The sequence below is a fragment of the Peromyscus maniculatus genome, chromosome 4 (assembly GCF_049852395.1).
Source record: "Peromyscus maniculatus bairdii isolate BWxNUB_F1_BW_parent chromosome 4, HU_Pman_BW_mat_3.1, whole genome shotgun sequence".
Taxonomy (NCBI): domain Eukaryota; kingdom Metazoa; phylum Chordata; class Mammalia; order Rodentia; family Cricetidae; genus Peromyscus; species Peromyscus maniculatus.
In genome coordinates, this window is record NC_134855.1 from 137,302,459 (window position 1) to 137,324,979 (window position 22,521).

General features: G+C 45.8%; 1 protein-coding gene across 3 annotated transcripts in view; it reads left to right on the forward strand.

The window, feature by feature from the left end:
• Ctnnbl1 (catenin beta like 1) overlaps positions 1 to 22,521 on the forward strand; it is a 171,611-nt gene that overhangs the window by 31,794 nt on the left and 117,296 nt on the right. Inside the window, exons 1-4 of one of the 3 annotated variants that reach the window (XM_042276681.2) lie at positions 284 to 383; positions 6,968 to 7,156; positions 11,555 to 11,661; positions 20,433 to 20,572. In XM_042276681.2, coding sequence (XP_042132615.1) covers positions 11,588 to 11,661; positions 20,433 to 20,572 — 214 coding nt within the window. In that variant the 5' untranslated portion in view covers positions 284 to 383; positions 6,968 to 7,156; positions 11,555 to 11,587. Of the gene's footprint in view, positions 1 to 283; positions 384 to 847; positions 932 to 6,967; positions 7,157 to 11,554; positions 11,662 to 20,432; positions 20,573 to 22,521 lie in introns of those variants that run through there. The other 2 variants (XM_042276679.2, XM_042276680.2) reach the window with 2 other exon arrangements.

Below are 22,521 nucleotides of genomic sequence, written 5' to 3' on the forward strand. Positions count from 1 at the left end.
TGAATCTGTTTGTAGTTAAGTCACACCCAGGACTGTTATGTAGAGGGGTTAGGGTTTTGGGTTAGGAAAACCTGACTCCAGACCCATTCTCCATTTAGCACTGTTAAAACAGGGCTGAGATCACTGGCTCTGGCCATCATATATTGGAAGCCTTTTGTTGATGGCTGCTAGCTACAGCTCTCCTCTTACATGGGGACCAGTCCATGTTCTAGATTCTAATAGCAGCTTTGCCTCCCATCCAGTGACATCCTCAACATTCTCTTGTCTTATTTCCTATTAGTCTTGGGTGAGAGTGGAAGAGGGAGCCCACTGTGTTGTGAATTAGCCTTGCACTCTTGTTCACCATAGACAAGTTGCTTAAACCCACTGGGCTGGAATTCCTGGTTAGTCATTTCTATCTTCACTTCTTCTGAGTTCTTCCTGTTGTTTAATACTGCAGAACTTGAATGCTTGGGAAGTTTAAGAACTTCTGAGTTCTTCCTATCATTTACGACTTGAGCAACAGCGTGCACACCTCACTGGGTAGATCCTTCTCTGAGTAATCTTTAATACTTGAGCAACAACATGCACACCTCACTGGGTAGATCCTTCTCTGAGTTATCTTTAATACTTGAGTAACAGCGTGCACACCTCACTGGGTAGATCCTTCTCTGAGGTTATCTTTAAGACTTGAGCAATAGTGTGCACACCTCACTGGGTAGATCCTTCTCTGGGGTTATCTTTAAGACTTGAGCAATAGTGTGCACACCTCACTGGGTAAATCCTTCTCTGGGGTTATCTGAGCTCCTTGTTGCTAGGTGAAGAATTCCCGGTCTATTTCAAGGTCACAGAGGGCTTCTATTTGATGTTTTCTAGTTCCCTTATGGAATTAGGTGTGCTTTTCCCCTCTGTCATCGTGAAAGTGTCTTTCATGAATTATCTCCTTAGCCAGGTAACTTGGAATGCTACACTATCTTTAGATACATGCACATACATTTCCACTGTTGTATCCCAGTGCACATGTGCTGTGCATTAATAATTGCGCTGTTATGTTTTCATAATTTATCATAATGATACCATTATTGCTTACTATAGAAATTCTTTCCCCACCCCCAACCCCTAAGTCTAATTGAGGTCGAGACAGACTATAAATGTGATAATACAGATTGCATGCTCAGAGGAAATGGAGTGGGTTTCATAGTGGAGTTTTAATTTAGGCTTCGTTCTGGTGATGTAGCCTCTTCCTATGGTACATTACTTTGAGTCCAATATAACTGCATGTTCCCACAGCCCCTCATTATAGCTGCAGCTTCTCACTGCTTTTTAATTAAAAAAAAAAATAGAGAGGGGGAAATGAAACCTAAAGCTTAGGTTGGATATTGTCTGGGTACACAGGGAGTATTGCAGGCAGTTTGCTTACTTAATTTTTTAACTCCTTCAAAGCCTTTGTGATGATGTCTTGATTTCCATTTTCGAGGGTTGGAGTAAGAAAAGATGGAGAAGTACCACTTGTGTGCTTACACATACAACGGGCTTACTGAAAGGTTAGGCATATGAAGGCTCCGGTAAGCTTTGAGAGAGTTGAGTCCTTTCTGGGTCCTCGGAAGGCCACACTGCCCATGTGGTGGGATGGTGCCAAGTGCTCAGAGAGCCTTCTATGTGACTGTGGGAGTGAGGCTGGGTCTACATAGAAGACTGGAGGCCGCACTTCAAGGCTGGTATTCTGGAGCATTAGAAGTCAAGAGTTAATCATTGTCTCCAGGTCTGTGGGCAGCAGAAGCAGAGAAATGACTTTATTAAGAACGGTTGCTTTTGACATTCCTTCATCTTGAGGGATGCCACATGCCTTTCAGAGACCAGAGCAGATTAATCTCAGAGGTGACTGGTAAGAATGGCTAAGCCTCTTGAGATTGGCTGTGTGACATGAGAAGGGTGGTGGTGGCCTGAGCTCTGACCCCTGGCAGGATGCTCTCCTTTTGGATCAACAGACCTTGACTCCCTGCAGTGAAATCAGCCTGGCAGCCCTGAGCTTCTTCCCAGGCACAGCTGTGTTTGTGGGTAATCACTTGCTCTCCCAGGGGTGCAGACTGGAGAAATGGAATCAAGAAGTCTACTTCTAGGTGAGGATATGGAGTCTGCTTCATGATTGTTGTGGGTTTCCAGAGCTTTCTAAGAGCCCCTGCTGCATCCATTGTTGCTGGAAATTGGTTCTGGTTAGGCTTCATCAGGGAGCAGTGTGATGGCAGCCTACACATGAAATTGGGCTGGTCTGTATTGAGCTGAGTGTGAGTGTAAGTGTGAACCACATGCCGAGGGCTCAGTATTTTTAAAGAAAGGGTAAACTAGCATTAAAAAAATAATGACTACATATTAAATTGCTGTTTTAGGTATATTATACTAAATAAAATATCTACTAAAATTAATTTTATCTGTTTCTTTTTACTTTAAAAAATGTGGCTATTAAAAAATATTTATGCCAGTGACTTGCACTGTATTTGATTGTATCCCATCCTGGACAGTGGAATGCTAGCAAGGCAGTGTCTTTCTTGGGTGTGCTCATCCTCCCTTTCCAAGCACAGAGCCACAGACACAGTTGGCACTTAGGAAATAGTTGGTAAGGGGCCAACCCCAGCTCATAACTTAGAGCACTGAAGCCTTAGGAATGAGTGGAACCTCTATTGAGAATGCTGGCTTTTGAAAAAGAGACAACCAAGGAGTAAAGAGCAAAATTCTTGCCTCTGGGGGAAAATGCTGAAATCAAGCAGCTCAGGATAGCTGTTGCACAGCTTACCTATCCTCAGGAGAGGGAGGTGGCCATGGCTCTTGGGCCAGGCCCAAGAGGAACCGATGCTGTATGTGTGATATTGAGATAGAGCGGTCAGAAAGGTTCTGGAAGCTTATTTGTACTGGCCGTGCCTCTCTTCATGACCCAGTTAAGGCGGCACCCAGCTGGAAGCCTGAGGCTGCTACTGGGCCACCTGATTATATACAGTGTTTCATGTCTTAGAATTCTTTTTACCAAGTTTCTGTTGTTATTGTTGTTAATGACTTAACAAATACCACTTTAATTTAACCAAGGTCTTACGTGGCTTCTATCTGTGGGTACATTTAAGTCCCTCAGAACTGTGTCACTGAGAGTTGCATAATCAAGGTAGATGGGCACACTCTCCAGTGTGCCACTTCAGAAGGGATCAGCTTGTCTCTGCAAGTGTTTATTGAGAGCTAGCTGGCACCCTAGGCATCCTGTTCCCTGCTAATGCAACAGAACTGTTAACTACTTCTGGTCCCCAGAGATGTGGTGGATTAAAGTGCTGCCCAAGGAAAGTGCTTTTTCAGTGGATTATTAGAGGTGAGGATGGAACTCTTCCCCTGACCTTTAAAGAAGCAGGTCCTAAAGGAACAAGACCACTGTTGTTTCTAGTCTGCTGCTCTTGATGGTGGCAGCACTTAGCTTCGTCCTGTTAATTGTGGCCTCACCACCTTTTCTCTCCATCCCCCAAATCCCCTCTTGTGGAGGGCTCTGGAGCTCACGCTTTGACTTGGCAGGCTTGCACTAATCACAATCGCAGCAGGGCTTGTTTTATGAGCCTGAAAGATTCCTGTTCCCAGGAGGCTGAAGTTCCTCACCTGCTGGGGAGCCACAGAGTTCTGTTTGAAGCCTGGTTCCTTGAGGATGAAGCTACCTCCCTTTCCCTTCCCACATAAAAGCATCTTGAGGTCTCTAGCTACTGGCCTGTGGGGACTCCCTCCCCCCTTTAAGGGTAAGAACAATAATGACAATACTAAGTTTTTATACTTAAGGAAATTGGGTGTGTCCCAGGGAGATTCAGAAAAGAGGGAAGAATTGCAGGTGGTACTCTACAAACGGAACTGTCTAATTTTTCTGAGCACCATCCTCTGCTCAGACTCACTGAAGCACCTGGTGTGTAGAACAGCACGATTCACATGGACAGAGAATGACTTTGCACCCCTGGCGTGGTGCAATTCAGTGGCAGTCACAAGGCAAGATGTGTGATGTGCATGATGAAAGTGTGTCTGTTATTACCGGACACCTTAGCAGGGTGTCGGTGAGCACAGCATTTTCTTGTGTGGTAGTAACAACCCACATTGCACTATTACGCTATCAGTAGGTGCAGGTGTCATCGGAGAAGGAAAAATTCACGAAGGAGCCGATCTCAGTGTCTTGTTGTGGGAGACAGAATCAAGAGGATTGGCTCAGTGGTAATTTTCTTTGTTTGGCACTGTTGTCCTTTAGAGTGTTTTCCCCTCTAAAGCAGCTTTTTTAAGTGCACCAGGAAAAGGGTTATAACCCTCATTTGCATTTTAGGAAGCGAAGGCTTAGGGAGGCAGACCATATGCCCAAAGTGCACTGGTGGCAGGCTGAGCTCGGGGGTGGGAGAGGGCCATTTGGTGTCTGCCATGTTGTCTCTTCAGTTTGGAGGCTCCTTGTGTAGTGCCCTGCTTGCTTCTAACTTAGTAGGGCACAACAGTGACAGGGAGGCTTCTGTGCCCTGTGTTAGCGAAGGAACAGGGAGGCCTAGGAGTCCGTTAGGAATCAGGAAGCACCGGTTCTGTGGGGTTAAAGGCTCTACCACCCTTTAGAGTACCGTACTTCTGGTACAGAAAATACAAATAAAATGTTTATTGTTGAAAACTATCTGGGGCTGGAGAGAGAGGAGGCTTAGCTGTTACAAGCACATACTGCTCTTGGAGACGACCAAGTTCAGTCCCTAGCACCCACTCAGGCAGCTCACAACCTCCTTCAACTCCAGCTTCTGGGGCTCCTACTCTCTTCCAGCCTGTGGACACTTGCACTCATGTGCACAAATATACATTCAAACACATAATTAAAAACTAATGAAATATTAAAACGTACGTGTGTGTGTGTGTGTGTGTGTGTGTGTGTGTGTGTGTTCTGTCACTCTTCTGTTTCTCTGAGTCACGGTCTCTCACTGGTCCTGGAGTTAGGCTGGCAGTGAGCCTCTTGTCTGCTGGGTTACAGGTGCCTATGCAGCAATGCCCAGCTGTTTCTCCTGTGTGCTGGGATCTGAACTCAGATCTCCATGTGTGTACAGCAAGTGAGTCGTCTCTTCGGCCCTAAATTTTCTTTTGAATTGACAACTCTGTTTATAGGGCACAATGTATTTTGGTATATTGAAGGGAGCAGGCAAAAGCACTTTGGCCTAAGTACTGACATTTTGACTTCAGACTTCACTCCGTAGGGTGAAATAAAGTTCAAGTTCTCAAGGCCTAGGGGAGCTGAGAACTCTCTAATGGCTGAGCAACCTCCTCCCTAAACCATAGAAATAGTCGTTATGCATCTTTAGTTCTTTAGAAGCATCATGGCTGTTCCCAACAACAGAAGGAACAAATGAATCTGCTTAGTTGGACTGAAAGGCTTGCATTGTGTATTGATTGACAATGATGGGACATTCAGGGAAGCCCCTAATCTCTAAATCCTGATTGGTGAAAATTGTAACTGTAACTTGGCAACAAATGTTTGTGAATTTTGTGTTTATAAACCCCACTTCTGCCCCTGCTTGGGGCTGTCAGGAGAAACAAGGCTCCTGAGTCCTTGTCCTGCAGCCCTGATCCATCAGTGACCCGTTTATGTGGTGAATTATAAAAATCTTTGGAACCCATGAGTGTTGTCTCTCTCCTTCCTTATGGCATAAAGGGCTAGGTGCAACAATATGTTTGCGATATAGAATGCACAGATCTATCTATCACTGTGTATTTTTTTGTGGAGAAAATTTAAAGTATTTGAAGGATGCAGGATGTTAGTATGTGTTGCATATGCCATTCTGCTTGCCAGATGACTAAAGCTAATTCTTCTAGCCGTTCCTAACCATTCTTGGAGTCGCTACTTCTGAGTTCTTTTCTATAAATGAGATCATGTGGCATTTGACGCAGCAGGGATGTCTTCCTGGTTGACCAGTTGTGGTCCATGCCCACAGTCACATTGCTAGTGATAGCCTTTCTTCCCCTGGCTGAGTGGTACTCCAGAGAGCACACCCCACATTTCTCCCATCTGCTGCTGGGCACCTTGCTCCTGTCTCGTTGGGAGTAGTGCCAGGCTTAGCATCTCGCTGCAGGAACCTCTCTGCAGTACTGCCTTCACTTCCTTTGGAGACTGCCGGTCATGTGGTGGTCGGTCTAGTCTCAGTTTTCTGAGGAGCCTCCACACTCTTCCATAATGGCCATGTTAACTTACATGCCCACCAGCAGGGCACTCTCGGGGTTTCCTGTTCTCCACACCTCCTTAGCTGTCCTAACAGAGTATACTCCATGTTTTCATTTGTGTTTCCTGATTAATAACATTGGGGCTTTCCCTGCTCCTTTATCTCTTAGCCACTTCTGTATGTTCTCTTGAGTAGCCAATCCTTACCTGGCCTCTGACCATCTGTTCTCCTGCGTAGTAGAATCTGAAGTACAGTAGACTTGGAAGTTATTGACGTATCATTCTCTTTCTGAACTTGATAGAAGATGTGTGCTGAGGGGTGGAAGTTGGGGATTGTGTCTTGCAAGGCATGTGAGCCTGACTCAGTATCCCCATGTCAAGGTGGCCTTTCCCCTTGTGATTTCTATATACACCGGGAATCTTGTGCAGTGGTACAACCTCATTAAAAAAAAAAAAAAAAGCCCATTGGTCATGGTGTATTTGTAAAACCATTAAGGATCTGAAACTTCATAGTGCTAGCCTCACTGTTCTGTGGAAAAGGTAAGGCATGGCACTTTGCTATCAGAATCCTTGGGTGTTTTTAGAATGCTTGATGTCTATTCCCCACTCCCCCACACTTCTGAGACAGGGTTTCTCTGTGCAGCCTTGGCTGACCTGGAACTCATTCTGTACACCAGTCTGGCCTCAAACTCAGAGATCTGCCTGCCTCTGCCTCCTGAGTGCTATGATGTAATTTGTGTGCCACCATGCCTGGCTGCCTGTTTCTTCTTCAGCTCTAATGTCCTATGTTTCTTTTCTTTTTCTCAGCCCAACAGGGGCACAAAACGACCCCGGGATGATGAAGAGGAGGAACTGAAGACACGTCGCAAGCAGACTGGTCCTCGAGAACGTGGCCGCTATCGAGAGGAGGAGGCCACAGCAGCTGAAGAAACAGACGATGATAAAAAAAGGCTGCTGCAGATTATTGACAGGGATGGAGAGGAAGAAGAGGAAGAGGTAGTGAGCCAGAGCTGGGCAGGAGCCAGCAGAGTGACCCTGACACACCATCTGTGGCTTAACTGGGGACAGGCTATTACCCTGAGTCTTATCTGTAAAATGGGGTTAAGAAAAACTACATTCGAGTGTTGAGGCAAAGGTTGGGTGGGAGAATAGAGTCTGGAAAAGGATTTACAGAATAAGGAACGTCATGGGAACAAAGAGGAAGGATGGCTGGTGTTGACAGGAGAAAGCTAGCGAGAGCTTCCTGACCTGTCATTCCGAGGACATGTAGAAGACGACCCATCGTTTTAAAATATAGTCCATAATCCAAAAGAAGTCAATTTCTGTCAAATTCTGTCAATCACACAGGTAGAGTAGGGCTTTTAAGAATGAAGTTCAAAGTACTACTAGATTAGCTATTTGGGTCTTGTTGAGGCATGGTGGCTCATGCCTATAGTCCTAGCTCTCAGAAGCTGAGATAAGAGGATCACTTGAGCCCAAGAGTTCAAGACCAGCCCTGGCAACATATATAGCAAGACCTTTCTCAGAAAAACAAAGCAACAGTCAATCCTACAACAGTCGAAGGAAGGCTGTTGTACTCAGTCTTGCCCTGCGCCTTTGAATAATCTCCTTTATGCCTCCTATGCCTGGGTTCTTCCCATTAGGTCTAGGTCAGGTGTTTTCTCCTCCAAGAAGCCTATCCCATCTCCAAGGTGGCCCTGCAGGCCATTTTCAAATTCTCTTCTCACTTGATTCTGTATACAGTCTTCACAGCATGAATTGTGGTTTGCAGTCCTTATTTATCTTACATTTACTTTCCTCCCTTGGCCTCCCATGAAAATAGCCTGGCTCTGTTTTGTTCACAGCTATGTCTCTGGCACTTGGAGCAACATCTAGCTCTTCATAGGCCCTAATAAATATTTATTGAATGAGTAAATGAATGGAGCAGAGAAGCACAGAAGTAAAATATCAGCGATTAAAACAAAATGACCTTACCTTGTGTCTTTTTAAATCCTTAAGTGGTAACTTCTATGTGCTTTCACTCTGGCATTTTGTTCAATATGAATTATGGAAATGGATTCTGAAGAACCAGCTGTTTTCTAGTTCCTGCAAAGACATGATGCTAAGTTTGGCTTTTAAAAATGAGGCAGGAGCATGAATCTGAGAAGAAGAAAAACTTACTCTGTATTCCAAACAGGTCTTTTCTGTATTATGACAATAGCCCCTTCTTCCCCAGGGTGTGGACCAGTGTTGTCTGAGGTTCTGCCCCTAAAATGTAGTGGCGTTTGGGGAGTCTATGGGAGAGAGTCATGAGTTCTGAATTGCCTCTCAGAAGGCAGCAGCCTCGAAGGGCTTCCACAGTGTGTGGAGCTGACGCTCCCTCTTCTCCCTCTGGCCTCTGCTCAGTCTGTTCACCCTGTAGTTAATTGGAAGGTAGAATTCCTGTGTAGACGATTTGGGGGGACTGGGACAGTGGCTGTCATGGGTAAGTAGTTTCTAGTCTGGGAGACAGAAATGTAATGGGGGAACAGCCTTTCTGTTAAGGGACAGGGACAAAGAGATCACTTTGTAAAACTGACACACAAAAGGCTAAAAATCCAGGAGTTATTTTCTCCCTGCTACCAAAGTCCCATCTGATAGAAAACAAGTGGTACTTGCCCTATGGTCACGTGGCCTTGTAAAATATTATTGTCCTTTTTGTGCTACATCACCAGCATCCATCTTTCTGAAATCTCCCGCTGGTTTCTGACGTTGAGCTATTGGAGATACAGCTGAGGCTGATGACTAAGACTGATAATTCGGTTCCCTGGTATTGGAGAGGAATTAGAGGAAGGAGACCAAACCCTAGAGAGGCTGGCACGCTGGAAATCCCACAAGAACTCATGAATATAGTTCCCCCAGAGTGGTCAAAATGTTAGTGAGGGGAAAAAGCAGCGGCTGTGAGGGAGGCTGGAAAGTGAATTAGCGGTTCCCTAGACAGGGCTCCGTTGTGTAAACCCTCTTGGTATGCGGGGTATGCTATGTCTCTTGCTATTAAGAACAGCATCATTATTCATTACTGGAGTTCACCAAACAATTTTATGTACACAGTTTGTTCAGGTCATCTCTGTGACCTTGAAAGATCCAGCAAACATTTTCATTCCAGTCCGCCCTCCCTCTACTCCGCAGATCTTCACTGGGTGCCTGTGATGAGCAGCTACTAAAGAAAGAATCAGCAGTAAGCAAGGAGGCACGGGCCATCTCCAGGGTGCTGTCTGCCCTGTTGTTGCTTTTTAATTAAAACAAGTTTATTTTCTTCATACAGGTGTTTTGTCTCTAGTATAGGTACATGTATGGTGCCCTCAGAGGCCAGAAGAGGCTATTGGATCCCCTGGAACTGGAGTTACAGACAGTTGTGAGCTGCCATGTGGGTGCTGGGAATCAAACCTGGGTCCTCGGGAAGAGCAGCCTGTGATCTTAACTGTGGAGCGGCCTCTCCAGCCACAGTGTCTGCCCTGATTTGAAGTTGGAACAATTAGCTGGGCCACATCCTTCCAGACTTTCCTTCTGAAGTGTTCCTTCCTTCCTTCACTTTCCACGTGAAGGGTTAGGGATCTTATTCTAGACACCAAGGGGATGAATTTAGGAAAGACTAATAAGGAGGTGTGAGGTAGACCTGCCAAGGCCTTGAGGAAGTTCTTAGTGAAGTTTTGTCGCTATGCGGTAAAAGGTATGGAGGTATGGTATGGAGGGAGTCAAGGCTCTGAGTCCTAACCAAGCCAGACACTGACTTTGGTTTTTACCATGTTGGGAAAGCCTTCTTGAACTGTAGACCTGGGAGGGGTGGGAGCCCAGCAGAGTGCTTCCAGATCCTGAGGTCGATAAAATCTAAGAAATGTATCATGCTCAAAATGAATGTATAGGTTTCTCCCACTTAAAACCCAATATAGGAAGAACATTGAGATTTCATAATAAAATAATAGCTAGTATTTCTGAGTCCTTACAGAATTATAGGATGATTCAGTGCTTTCCAAAAGGATCTATTTCAAGTTCTCCTAAAAGCAGTTTCTTTATTGCTTTTAGGTGTGAGTTATGACCATTACTATAGAGCAGAGAAGCTGGAAGTTGGGAAAGTGTTAGAGAGGCAAGGTGCCTTGCTACATTAATTTAAACTGGAACTCGAACTGAAGAGACAACATTTCTGAAATTTCTGTATAGGTTGTATGTGTGGGGAAGATAAGTGATTCAGAAGTTAAAAAAAGATTTATGTGTGTATGCTTGCGTGTGTGTAGGTATAGGTATTGGTGGAGGCCAATAAATGATATCAGATTCCCTGAAGCTAAAATTGCAGGTGGTTGTGTGCCACATGATGTAGGTGCTGGGAACTGATCTCTGAAGAATAGGAACTCTTAACCTCTGAGGCTTTACTTGGACCCCTCAAAATATAATATTCAATTCATTTACTTTTTAAGGTATCTCTGCGGTGTAAGAAGCAAGACAACTCTGTGATTCTAATTTTCTAATTTTTCCTCTGAGCAAGGTTACCAAAAGTGCGTTATTGTTTATATTTAATATTTATTCATTTATTTTGAGGCAGGGTCTCCCTAGATAGCTCTGACTGACCTAGAACTGATTATGTAGACCAGGGCTGGCCTTAAACTTGTGGCAATCCCACTGCCTTTACCTGAGTGTTGGGATTATAGGCATGTGATATCATGTCCAATTATTAACCGGCTGGCCTGTCTGCCTGTCTCCCTCCCTCCTCCCTCTTTTATCTTACCATGTCCATGTAGCCAGGGCACCCTCAAACTCATGAGTCTCTTGCCTTAGTGCCACATCTGGCTCAAAGTTAACTAGTCTTTGATGCCACACTAGCATTCCAAAGTACCTGTCTGACTTTCCTCTCAGTAGCTAAAGAGGACCAGGCATAGAAACGTGAGAATGTGAAGCGGTGTGTGTAGCTCCCCAACTGCCATCCGCCCCTTATGGGCTGTGCAGAAACAGTCACTAGAGCAGCCTCGGCCTATAGACAGGTTTGTGACCTCTGGTGTGAGGAAGAGACTAGAGGTCCCTGGCACTAACTAGGGTTTGATCTTAAGCAAATTTTTCTTAGTTTCTGATTCTTTCTTGCCTATTCGTCAAAGGGACAAGATAAATGGTGACTAAAAGTACCTGGCATTATGGCTTACTCTACATCCACGGTGTGCCTGAGAAACCTTTGCTGGATGAGTCTTTTAACTGCCTGAGATGGGAGGCAGGATATTAGATGTGACACCCAGGATGATGCCCCTCACCACCATTCCGGTTGGGGAGGAAAAGCATGTACTGTACATTGAACCCACAGAGACCCATGGCAGTAGGTGGACAGAAGAGCCATAGTGAGAGTGATTGGGACTGTGACATCCATGAACACTGAAGCTGTTGTCCTTGTTCCAGGAGGAGCCACTGGATGAAAGCTCAGTGAAGAAGATGATCCTCACATTTGAAAAGCGATCATACAAAAACCAGGAGCTGAGGATCAAGTTTCCCGACAATCCGGAGAAGTAAGGCCCCGCTTTGCTGACACCCCTTCTCCATGGTGGCCTGTTTTCACATTTTTGAATTTGTTGTTTGCTTTGTTGCCTTTTTGTGACTTGATCAGGATCCCAGGGTGGCCCACATGTTTGGGAAGTCCCTGGAAGGACACACAGGACTTGAGTCAGTGATGCTAAGGGCTATGGTGTATTATGGCGGGAGTCCACAAAGGTATTGGCTAGGAGAAATGTGTATCTACAGTCTAGAGATATCTGTGTCCAGGCTTCCTGTTTCCCTCCACTGGGAGAGGGCAGACAGACAGCGCTGCATCTTCCAGCAGTGGACTGCACTGGTGTGTTTATATCCTGGGAGGCTGACTTGAGGACTGGGCAGGTCTGCATTCTCTGACAGCCAGAACCACCACAATTCCAGACTTTAAGGAAACAAGCAGCTGTGGGGTGCTATAGCCTGGTCGAGGAGCACCCTTAGTACTCAGGACCAGCTGCCGGCTCTGAGTCAGCCTTGTAAGCAGGCTTCCTAAAGAACAGCCCTACTTTGCTAACTCTTTCTTACATGGTTCTTTCAGTGCCCCCAGGATGCCACCTACAGCTGCCAGGTGAAAGCTTTAGTGCAGGGAAATGTCACAAGCTCTTCTGTGTGAGGCAACTAACTGGGTTATTGGGGGGGTTGAGAACAATGGCCAGTTTGCATCTCCGCACCTGTTTAGATGCTCCTGTTTTTTTAACTGTGAGATGCCATAGTATGAGATCTGGGATCTTTCAATCTTGAATCCCAATTAAAAAGGATTAAAGATTTGTATAGATTTTAGAGTTCTAAATCTGTTTTCTTCCCTGTCTTTCTCCCTTCCTAGATAAATGGTTTAATGAATTTTAATAGGCCCAAAGCCCTGAGGCAATTAAGAGTTGGATGGTAGGATCTTTGCATTCGAGTTTGTAGGTTACTAGGGAGACTGACTATTAATGTGAGGTAGAAGGAAATACACAGGTAGAGATGTAAGCAGGATGCTGTGGGGGCACAGGAGGAGAAGGAGCAAATGCTTTGTTGAGGACCTCACAGGAAAGGCAGTGCTGGGGCTGGGCCTTGTGTTAGGCATGCAGCTAGCATAGAGTGAAAAGCAGTACTGTGGAGAGGGTAAAATATTTGCCACACGAGTGTGAGGACTTAAGTTTGGAACCTGCGAACTCATGTAAAGCTGGGTGGGTAGCTCCTACATCGAGATGGGAGAATCCCTTGACGCTCATGGGCCAGCTAGCCTGGTGCGTACAACATGGTATAAGAGACCATCTCAAACAAGAGAGAAGGTAAGGACAGCACTTAAGGTTGTGTTCTGATCTCTGTGTGTGCATCATGGCATGTATGCCTGCACACACAGACGCACTTAGAAACACATGCGCACACACATCTGCTCCAGAAGATGAGAAGCAGGGGAGGGAATGAGAAAACACAAGACCCAGTATGTAGAGGGTAGAGAGTCTTCAAGCAAGCCTGGGAGACATTGTGACTCAGTATTCTCCTTTTCTGTAGGTGAAGGGACAGGGCAGGGAAGACTCAGCCCTCTGTAACAGCAGCCAGATCACAGCCCAGCTTCCCCGCACCTGCTTTATCTCTGGTGTTGTGCTGACCTCCACCGCACAGAAGTAGTTCACACTGTAGTGTGTGTGTGTGCATTTGATTACACCATCATCACATAGATGGGTGATATTGTAAAAAGTAGTTTCAGTGCATAAGTAGAATAAGAAATGGAAGTCACTTCACTGTACTAACCCTACTACTACCTCAGTATCTACAGTTGACCTGGTGACCAATTCTGTGAAGATGCCCTTAGACTGTTTTCTACTGAACAAAGATTCAGCCTACACAAATTTGAGTTCATATAACAGGAAATGTTTTCCTGTTAGTGTCTATCTGCCTTTTGTTTTTGGCTGGCACACAGTATTTCATGGTTAGGAAATCCCACAATGTACTTAGTTATTTTTGTATTGATGGACTTTAGGTTATTTTAAATTTTTAAAAATTTTATTTTATTTCATGTATATGAGTGTTTTGCCTACATGTTTGTCTGTGTACCACATGTGTGCCTGGTGCCCATGGGTGTTATATCCCCTGGGACTGGAATTAGAGATGGTTGTGAACCACCATGTTGGAGCTGGGAATTGAACGTGGGTCCTCTGGAAGAGCAGTCAGTGCTCTTAACTGCTGAGCCATCTCTAGCAGTTTAGATCATTTTAAACATTGACTTTTATAAGCAGTGCTGGGTAGATTTCCTTGTGTGTATACATACCTTTGTGCTTGCATATTTCTATAGGAATTCCTAGACATTGAATGCCCAGACTGAAGGGCGTGCAACTGGAATCTTTGAAAGCTACTCCGAGCTACTTGGTCTGTCTTCTCCTTCCCTAGTTCTCACAGTAGACATGGCCACTCTTTAACACCTGTGCTGTTTGCTTTCTTATTCTCCATGTTGGGCTCTTGCAGTTGGGTGTAGGTTGTGTCTTGTTTGTTCCTGTGGCATTGCTGGGGTGTCTGCTGGGCTGCAGGTGCTCAGTAAACACGAGAGCTCCCGTGCAGTCTTTGGCATCTTATGTATTCCTATGGCCTGGAAGCCAAGGACCCCTCAGGAGGAAGCTGTGCTGCAGGTTGATAACACTGAAAATGTGAGATCCGATTTGTGCCCTGGCATTGCCTTTGTGCCCTAGGCGGCCATTGAGCTGCGTTGGAGGGTGGTGAAGTCATGGCAGCTGTGGCTGCTGGCCTCTCATTAGGTACCACTGCTCTCTGGTGGGGCCATTGATAAGCTGCTTTTCAGAAAGAGGTTTATGTTCTTTAAACAGTGTGTGCCATTTGGGGAAAAAAGTTTATGTGCTATTTTAGTTTAAATTTTGAACATATAAAAATGGAAATTACCATAAAGAACTTTTTGTTGTGTCAAAAAGTAGTTAGGAAACTCTCTTGTGCTTTAATCCTGAGTTCCTGAATTCTTGCTGGCATGATGTCTTCCATAATTCTCCAGATCAGCGAGGGGCAATTAAGATGGAAATTGCTCCTGTGTATGTGAATGAGACTTTGCAGTTGAGATTTATCTTCCTGTACGTGTGAGTGTCGTTTTGATCACAGCCTCCCCAGGGCTGTTCTTATTTGTCTGGGGTCCAGAGTCAGCCGCCAGGCCGCCTTCCACCTGCAGCCGCCTCTTGGTGCTGTCACCTCTGTCCCAAACATCACACGAGTGTGCTGCTTCTGTAGTAGGCCTTTAGCTCTTTACATTTTCACAGGGACGGAATCATTTAGTGTAGTGATTCACCACCTTTTTTTTTTGTCTCACGGCCCCTTTGCACTTTCATTTGAGTACCCTACGTGCTTTTCTTAAGAAATTGCAGTGACCACCAGGACATGCAAGTGTGTGACTTGCCATTGAGATAATGATCTAGGAGTTGGGGAGACAGCTCACCGGGTAAGAGCACTTGCTGTGCCAGCACGAGGGCCTGAGTGCAGATTGCTAGCATCCCTGTGAAAGGCCTGCACATGGGCCTGTATGTAGCACCAGCACTTCGGGAGACGGATACAGGAGCATCACTGGGGGTTGAGGCCGTCTCAGTTTGTGAGACCGTCAAGGGAATTAGATGGAGAGTGACAGATCAGGACACCTGAGATGCTCCTCTGGCCTCTGTGTATCCACACAGGTATGAGGAGTGCACAGTAGCACACACACTTGCATACGCCATAGACAAAACACACACACACACACACACACACACACACACACACACACACACACACACACACACACACACACACACACACACACACCCCGGATGATATCCCTTGTTGTGTGGACCTTGGGAAAACTCCATGGTGTGAGCTCTGGTGAAAGAAGTGTGAAAAGGGCTGATAGTACCTTAGAATGAGGAAAATTTTCATCTCCTTCCCCCAGGGATCTCCCACTGTTTCAGCCACATCAAGGGACCACACCTTGAGAACAGGTATTTTAATTGGGTTGGAAGTATCGTCATGGTCCCTCTGCAGTGATGGCTGCTAGTATGACTGCATCTAAGACTCGCTAGGTTTTGTAGTCCTGTGTTTTTGAACGCTGAGGTCATTTGTTAATATTCACTCTCATGGTTGAGGGAGAACATCTTGCTTGTCTGAAGCAAATGAGCATGGGCAGACTAGGAGAACATTTTCTGTCCTGTCAGATGGAGTCCGTGACCCCATCTCTGCCTGGTTACTGTTTTAATATGTTGCTCTATTGCTTTCCCATCGCCTCTCACCCGACCCTTCCCCTGGCTGTGAGTCATGTGTTGCTGAAGCTGTGCTGGCTCCCTGAAGACAGCCTTCTGCAAATAGTAGTGTGTGCTTTAAGTGAGTGGGCTGTACATGGTCAGCAGAAACAGAAGAGAATTGTCTTTTTGATAACATAACAGACTCAAGGCAGCTGCTGTGAGCCAACAATATTATTAGGCACTTTCTATGTATTGTTTCTTTAAATCCTCACTGTCCTTCAACCAGGAAGATAAGGAAATCAAGATTTAGTAATAAGTAGTTAACGTTCTGTTTTTGACCACATTGGGTGCTCCAGTGGTGCCTCTTGGGCAGCATTGGACATCCGCACACTCACTAGTGTATAATGGGTGGCTTACGTTCATGGTAGGCTGAGAGCTCTGAGACCCCGGCCTGATATCTTATCTGTTAGTCTTCTCTGTACCTAGGCCAATGACTGGCACCTGTGCAGGTTTTGTGACTGCTTGTTGGCACATGGCTCCTGGTCACACCCACGTAGTCCTTCCTGAGTCCAAGTATTTCTCATTACCCATGTAGCACTGCGCCTAGTAGGACTTTTGTGATGTACTTACAGTTTGCTTCTCTGCTGTTTGTTTTGCTTGAATCGTGTTCTGACCTTCTAAATGTTACATTTTAAAGAACTGCGAAGTTGGACAAAGGGACAGTCTGTTCCTCCTGCTGTCTAAGCCTTGGCTGTCCTGTCTCCTTGTTGGTTTATGTCTTTAGTACTAAGGTTGGGTACCGGGACGCCGCACCCAGTAGGCAAGCTGTCCACTACTGGGTTATGCCCCAGCTTTTGGTTTTTCAGACAAGGCCTCCAAGTGTGGCTGAGGCTGCTCTTGAACTCTCTATGTAGCCACAGTGGTCTTGAACTTGTGATAATGTTGGGCTGGGATTGCAGGTATCTACCAACACATCTAATGGGGTATTTTATTTTATTTTTGAGGCAAAATCTAACTGTGCAGCCCTGGCTGACTTGGAACTCACTATGTAGATCAAACTGGTCTTGAACTCACCAAGATCCATCTGCCTCTTCTTCCCAAGGGTTGAGATTAAAAGGTCTGTGTCATCGTCCTGGGCTGGTGTTTATTTTTTTATATCTTTCCCAGTGACAAAGATCTGACTTGGCAAAGAAACCTATTCCACCTTTCGGCAATTCTGATTCCTAAGATTCCTAAGAATAAAAGAATTGCATTAGATTCTCTCATGTGAGAGGGTATGTGTCTTCTTGAAGTCTTGGTTACTTCCCAGAATCTGTTTCTCTGTCCCCCGAAGTACAGCTCTGAAACAGATGTCACCGAGCTCTAGGGTCATCCAGTCAGCGTGAGGACTTTATCCTGTCTCTTTTAAGCAGACTCAAGTCACAGTCATACTTGTGGCAGACAGCGCCTGTCTTTGTTCTTCCCTCTGACAGGCACTGTGGTAGTTTCTGTGGCCACAGTGAGTGAGGCAGGTGCCGGAGAGCAGAGGTGAGCAGGAAGTAGTTTGCCCTGGAGGAGTGTCTCATGATCTGCATTGGGTCATCAAGCCCCTCTGCACTTCCTGCTCTTTTGAGACCACCTGGCCTACCCCACACATTAATGCCTGACGTCAGTGCAGTTTTCTTTTCCTTTTGCGGTGCTGGGTATTGAACCTACGGCCTTCTGTGGGCCAGGCAAGTCATCTGCCCTGGATTCACACTCCCAGCCTTGCACAAGCCCTCCAGATCCATAATTCTGAATGGTCTAAAAGCATGATCTCTTTGCAAGCACAGAAGAAGGATCCTTTAAAAAGTGATATTGGGAAATCTTGATTAAAAATAATTATAGAACTTGCTTTGAATAATAAACAGGTAAGAGAAGGCAAGAAAACTTAACTGGAAAAGAGTGACAAGGCATGTTTTATAACAGCAGGTGAAAGCAGCAGCAGTGTGGGAATGTGGGGGCTCTAGAGTTTGTGAACAGATCAGTGAGGCAGAGTGGGAAGCTGGAAACAGAGGGCAGTGTGCATCATAGGTTAGTGTGTTGTAGATGACACCTCTTCAGATGGGAGGGAAGGGTAGATGATGGAGTTGTGGCATCTGACCTGGCCCTGTGGCATGGGAAAACAGATTTCATAAGACATAACGTATCTGATCTTCCCATAGAAAAAATTTACTCATATACATGTGAAATAGAGTTGGCAAAGACAAAGGTGTGACTACCTGAGGTTTTGAAAACTTTTATTTTGATAAATAATTAAAAATAATGACCAGTATGTCCAAAAAGCATAGCATGTAAGTTAAGAGATATAGAGGGCATTTTATAAATTAGGAGGTAGGATGAGACCCTAGTTTAAACATGGGTAGAGGATAAATGGAAATAGTAAACAGAAAAATGTTAACCGTTTTTAAAATCAGAAATGCAGAATGTTTGAAGAGCCTTCCTTGCTGTCTTGCACTGGAGCCAGTTTTAAGTAGCTACTACTGCTTGGGAAGGGGGAGGAGGAAACAGCCCTTGAAACATGGTTGTTAGCGTTCTGACAGACTTTATCAGAATCTGTGAAGTCATGCACGCTCCTGGACTTGGCGCTTTCTTTCCTGGGAATTTACCCCACACAGTGATTGTGAATGCACACAGACAGCTACATGCCATTTGTTACAGGGGGAACCTGGAAACTCTGAGTGTCTGAGAGAGGAGAATTCTTTAAATAAATTACAGTACACCAACACGAGCGAGCGTACTATGCAGCTGTTTAAAACTGATGATTTACCACGGGAATTTCAGATAAACAGTCTCCCACGCACTCTGATTGATTGGCAGTCCCTTCGTGGAGCACTGTCTCAAGAAGGACTTGGAAGCCAGGGCCAGGCTCAGCACGGGGAGGGTGGTACAGTCAGTGAGGGCTTCTTGGGAGAAGGAGAGCGACCCGTAGCACTTTGTCAGGAATGGGTTCTTCCTGTTGTAAAGAATGTTTAGCTGGTATTAACAGCAGCAGTGAAATTGAGCATAGACCACAGAGATTTGCTTTGTGGGTGAAAGGCTAAGAATTGAGAAAAATGACCAAACATACTGGAATATCATCAGTGGTTATTTCTGGCTCAGAGGATTATGGATGACTTTTGTATACTTTTAAATAGCTTGCCTTTCTTTTCTCAGTTCTCTGTGAAAAGTAATATTTTATAATTATAAAATATATATGTAAGTGTTTAAAAATAATGGCAGGAAAAACAATGGCAAGGGGTATTAAATATGAGTATTTTAATAAAATATACTCTCTAGATTTTGTTCTTTATGGATTCTTGATTCCAATGTCTGCTTAGCCTTCAGCATCTAGAAGATGAGAATCCTTTGTGGCTTCCACAGGCTCTGCTTATGTCCTCCCTCCCTCCCTCCCTCCCTCCCTCCCTCCCTCCCTCCCTCCCTCCCTCCCTCTCTCCCTCCCTTTCTCCCTCCCTCCCTTTCTTTCCTTCCTTCTTTCTCCCTCTCCCCCCTTTTTTGGTGGCCTCCACTTAGTGAGATGGGCATCTGTGGATATAAGAGACAACAGCTGGAGTTCCTGTCTGTTCAAAGCATACATTCCAGAAGAGAACCTGGACTCAGAGTAATGGTAGTGGCCCAGCAGAGAAGCAGCAAGCTTCCTAGGAGTTGGACTCTGCGCTGTGTCCTGTGTGTTTTGACTCTTACTTGACAGCACCCTGTAGGATAGGTACCATTATTATCCCCCTTACAGCTGAAGAAAGCAACACATAGAGACACAGAGAAAGTGGCTGAGCCAGGTTCAAGCCCAGCCGTTGTGTCCTCTCAGTCACTTTGGGTCGGGTATTGCTCAGTTGCTGCACTTGCATTAGCTCATCTGCTTCTGAGAGCAGACGTCCAGGCACTCCTTAGTCATCAGGCACTGTGGAGGGCGTGCAGAGGGAATGCAAAGTAGCCCCGTTCCCTGTGTGTGGACAGAGGTTTGTGAGGAGGTTCAGGGTAGACATGTGAGTGACAGAGGGCAGTGACTGCAGAATGTCAGAGACCAGAGCCGCCTGACCTGTGGCCTGTCTCATCTCACCAGACGTGGCGTGAAGGAAGAGGGTGGCTGTTGGGGAAGCTGCGGTGTCTCGTTCTCTTCCTTTGTGTGGGTGAGGAGAATAATTGCCTCTTGATCCGAAGGGGAGTAAGAACCCTCTCTGGATTAGGCCATAGTCGGTCCAGGGCCTCCGAGTGAATCGCACCCAAGGGGTAAGGTAGCTAATCCATCGGACTGGAGGGCAGATCATTTATTGCTGCAGAATGCTTCGAGGGCCTTAAGGCAGCTGGGGCTGTAGGAGTAAAGGGACCCCTGTAATGAGATCTGAATCCAAGATTGATTTTTGTAATGAGGAAATCGATTTCCCGAGGAAATTGTGTGACAGTGTGATGTCTGGATGAGTGTACTTCTTGGTTGGTCTGTTGTAGACGTTTTGACAGATTGTGTCAGTCTAGATGTGTTTCTGTTTGCTCTGGCATGCAAGAGTCCCCCTTGCCTTTCAGTGACCCTGTCCTGTTCTCCCTCCTAGGTTCATGGAATCCGAGCTGGACCTCAATGACATCATTCAGGAGATGCACGTGGTGGCCACCATGCCGGACCTGTACCACCTTCTCGTGGAGCTGAGTGCTGTGCAGTCACTGCTCGGCTTGCTGGGACATGATAACACAGATATCCTTCAGATCTGGGCGGGCGGGCGGGCGGGCGGGCAGAAGGCAGGCGGACACGGCAAGAGCTGTTTCCTCTCCACCTGCCTGTCTGCTGACGGGTGCTGTCACGTCTGCTCGTCTGTCTCCATTCCGATTCTCTCCCATCCTGAAATACACACTGCTCTTTATTCATCTCAAAATCTGAACTTTATCTCTTAACGTGCCTTGAGCAGGTCCCTAATTGTCCTGGTCTCTGTTAGTACTAGAACATACCATTCATACACCAACAGCACTAATTTCCCAGATCAGAATTTGGAAGCTCCTTATTGAGGCAAGACCAGACAGATTTGAATGTGTTGATGTAGACATCATTCTACTAACAGATGGCTCTGTGGATTGAGGCTGGAGGAGGCAGTGAACCATGGCAGAATGCTTGTCAGGATGTCCAGAGGATAGGGAAGCCTGTCTGTTTTGTCCACTACTATTTTCTAGTTCCTTAAAAAAAGACTGGGTATCGATGCCCAGTAAATAGTATTTCCTATTTGTTGAATGAGCAGTAGACCTAAACAGACAAGGTGAGCCTTGATTCCTGGCCTCATTTTCTGTAAAATTGGGTATTTTCACCTGCAGTGCTAGAGTTGACAACCTTGTCCCTTTGTGTTATTGAGGAAGTCAGAGACCCTAACTTGTCACACACAGCTCCTGGCGCCCAGTAGGCACTTGATAGTGTTCTGTGTCACGAAATCTGTGTCCTGACTTCCAAAGCATGTCATGCGTGGTCTCTGCTGGCATGTGCAGTCACTGCAGTGTAGGTGTACATGTGCTGTGCGTGGGGTTGTGTTCGTTACACACATTCTAGCTCCGTTTGAATCCAGATTTCCAAAGGTAAGAGACAATGGAGTGAGTCTGCCTGAGTGCTGTTCACAGGAAATCTGCCCCTGCACCGTGTTATTTTCATCTTCCTGGTAATCTCTCTCCTGAGAGCATGTCTGACTAGGCTCTTTCCTGACTGATAATTCTCACAGAAATAAATCAGTGAATAATTTTAATGTGGCTTCTTGAAGGGCAATCTTAAGCCATTTCTGATGCTATGTAGACTGTTATTGTTAAGAATGGCTCAGCCCGTCCCAGGATTGATGACTGCCAGGGTTTGCTATGGGGTTCTGTGTCAGCTGGTTTCTGAGTTTCCCACAAGTTCGTTCAGAGGCACATCTGAGTGCCTGTTAGGTGTTGAGCCCTCAGCACCGTGTGCCATGCAGGTGCTTAGGTAGCATTAGCCCATAAGCATGCCACGGGCATTGTCTTAGGCAACTTGGGCTGCGGTTACAAAGTACCATAGACCAAGTGGCTCACAAATGACTAAAAAAATGGTTTCCTGTAGTTCTGGTGTTGGGCAGTCCAACAAGGCTCTGGCAGTTTTGGTGTCTGTTAATTTGGGTTCCTGGTTCCAGGTAGCCATTTCTTGCTATGTCCTCTTGTGGTAAGAAGGTGAAAAGCTTGCCGAGTCTCTTTATGAGGACACTGATCTTCCCTAGGAGGCCTCTGGCCTCTTCACTTCTCAAAGTCCCTGCCTCCAAGTGTCATCACACTGGAAATTAGGTTTCAACATAGAACTTTGCGGGGCAGGGATATAAACATTTGTTTTGTCTGTAACAGGTTACCTGATCCAAGACTGGCCTACTCAAGGGGAGACTCAGTGACTGACATTCTAGCTGTAATTTCACCTTGTGGTTTACATACTGAAGAATAAATTTCAGAGTCCCACCAGACTTGGTCTCCTGCTCTGTCTGATTCATTGCCATTTGTTACTGTTTTCACTTGTATGTGTGGTGGGGCAGGGCACGGGCATGTGTGGAGGTCAGAAGGAACCTTCCACCGATAGTTTGAGAAAGGGTCCCTCATTAGCCTAACTTCACCGTACAGACCAGGCTAGGTAGCCTGCACGCTTTCAGGGCTCTGCCTCCCTTCACT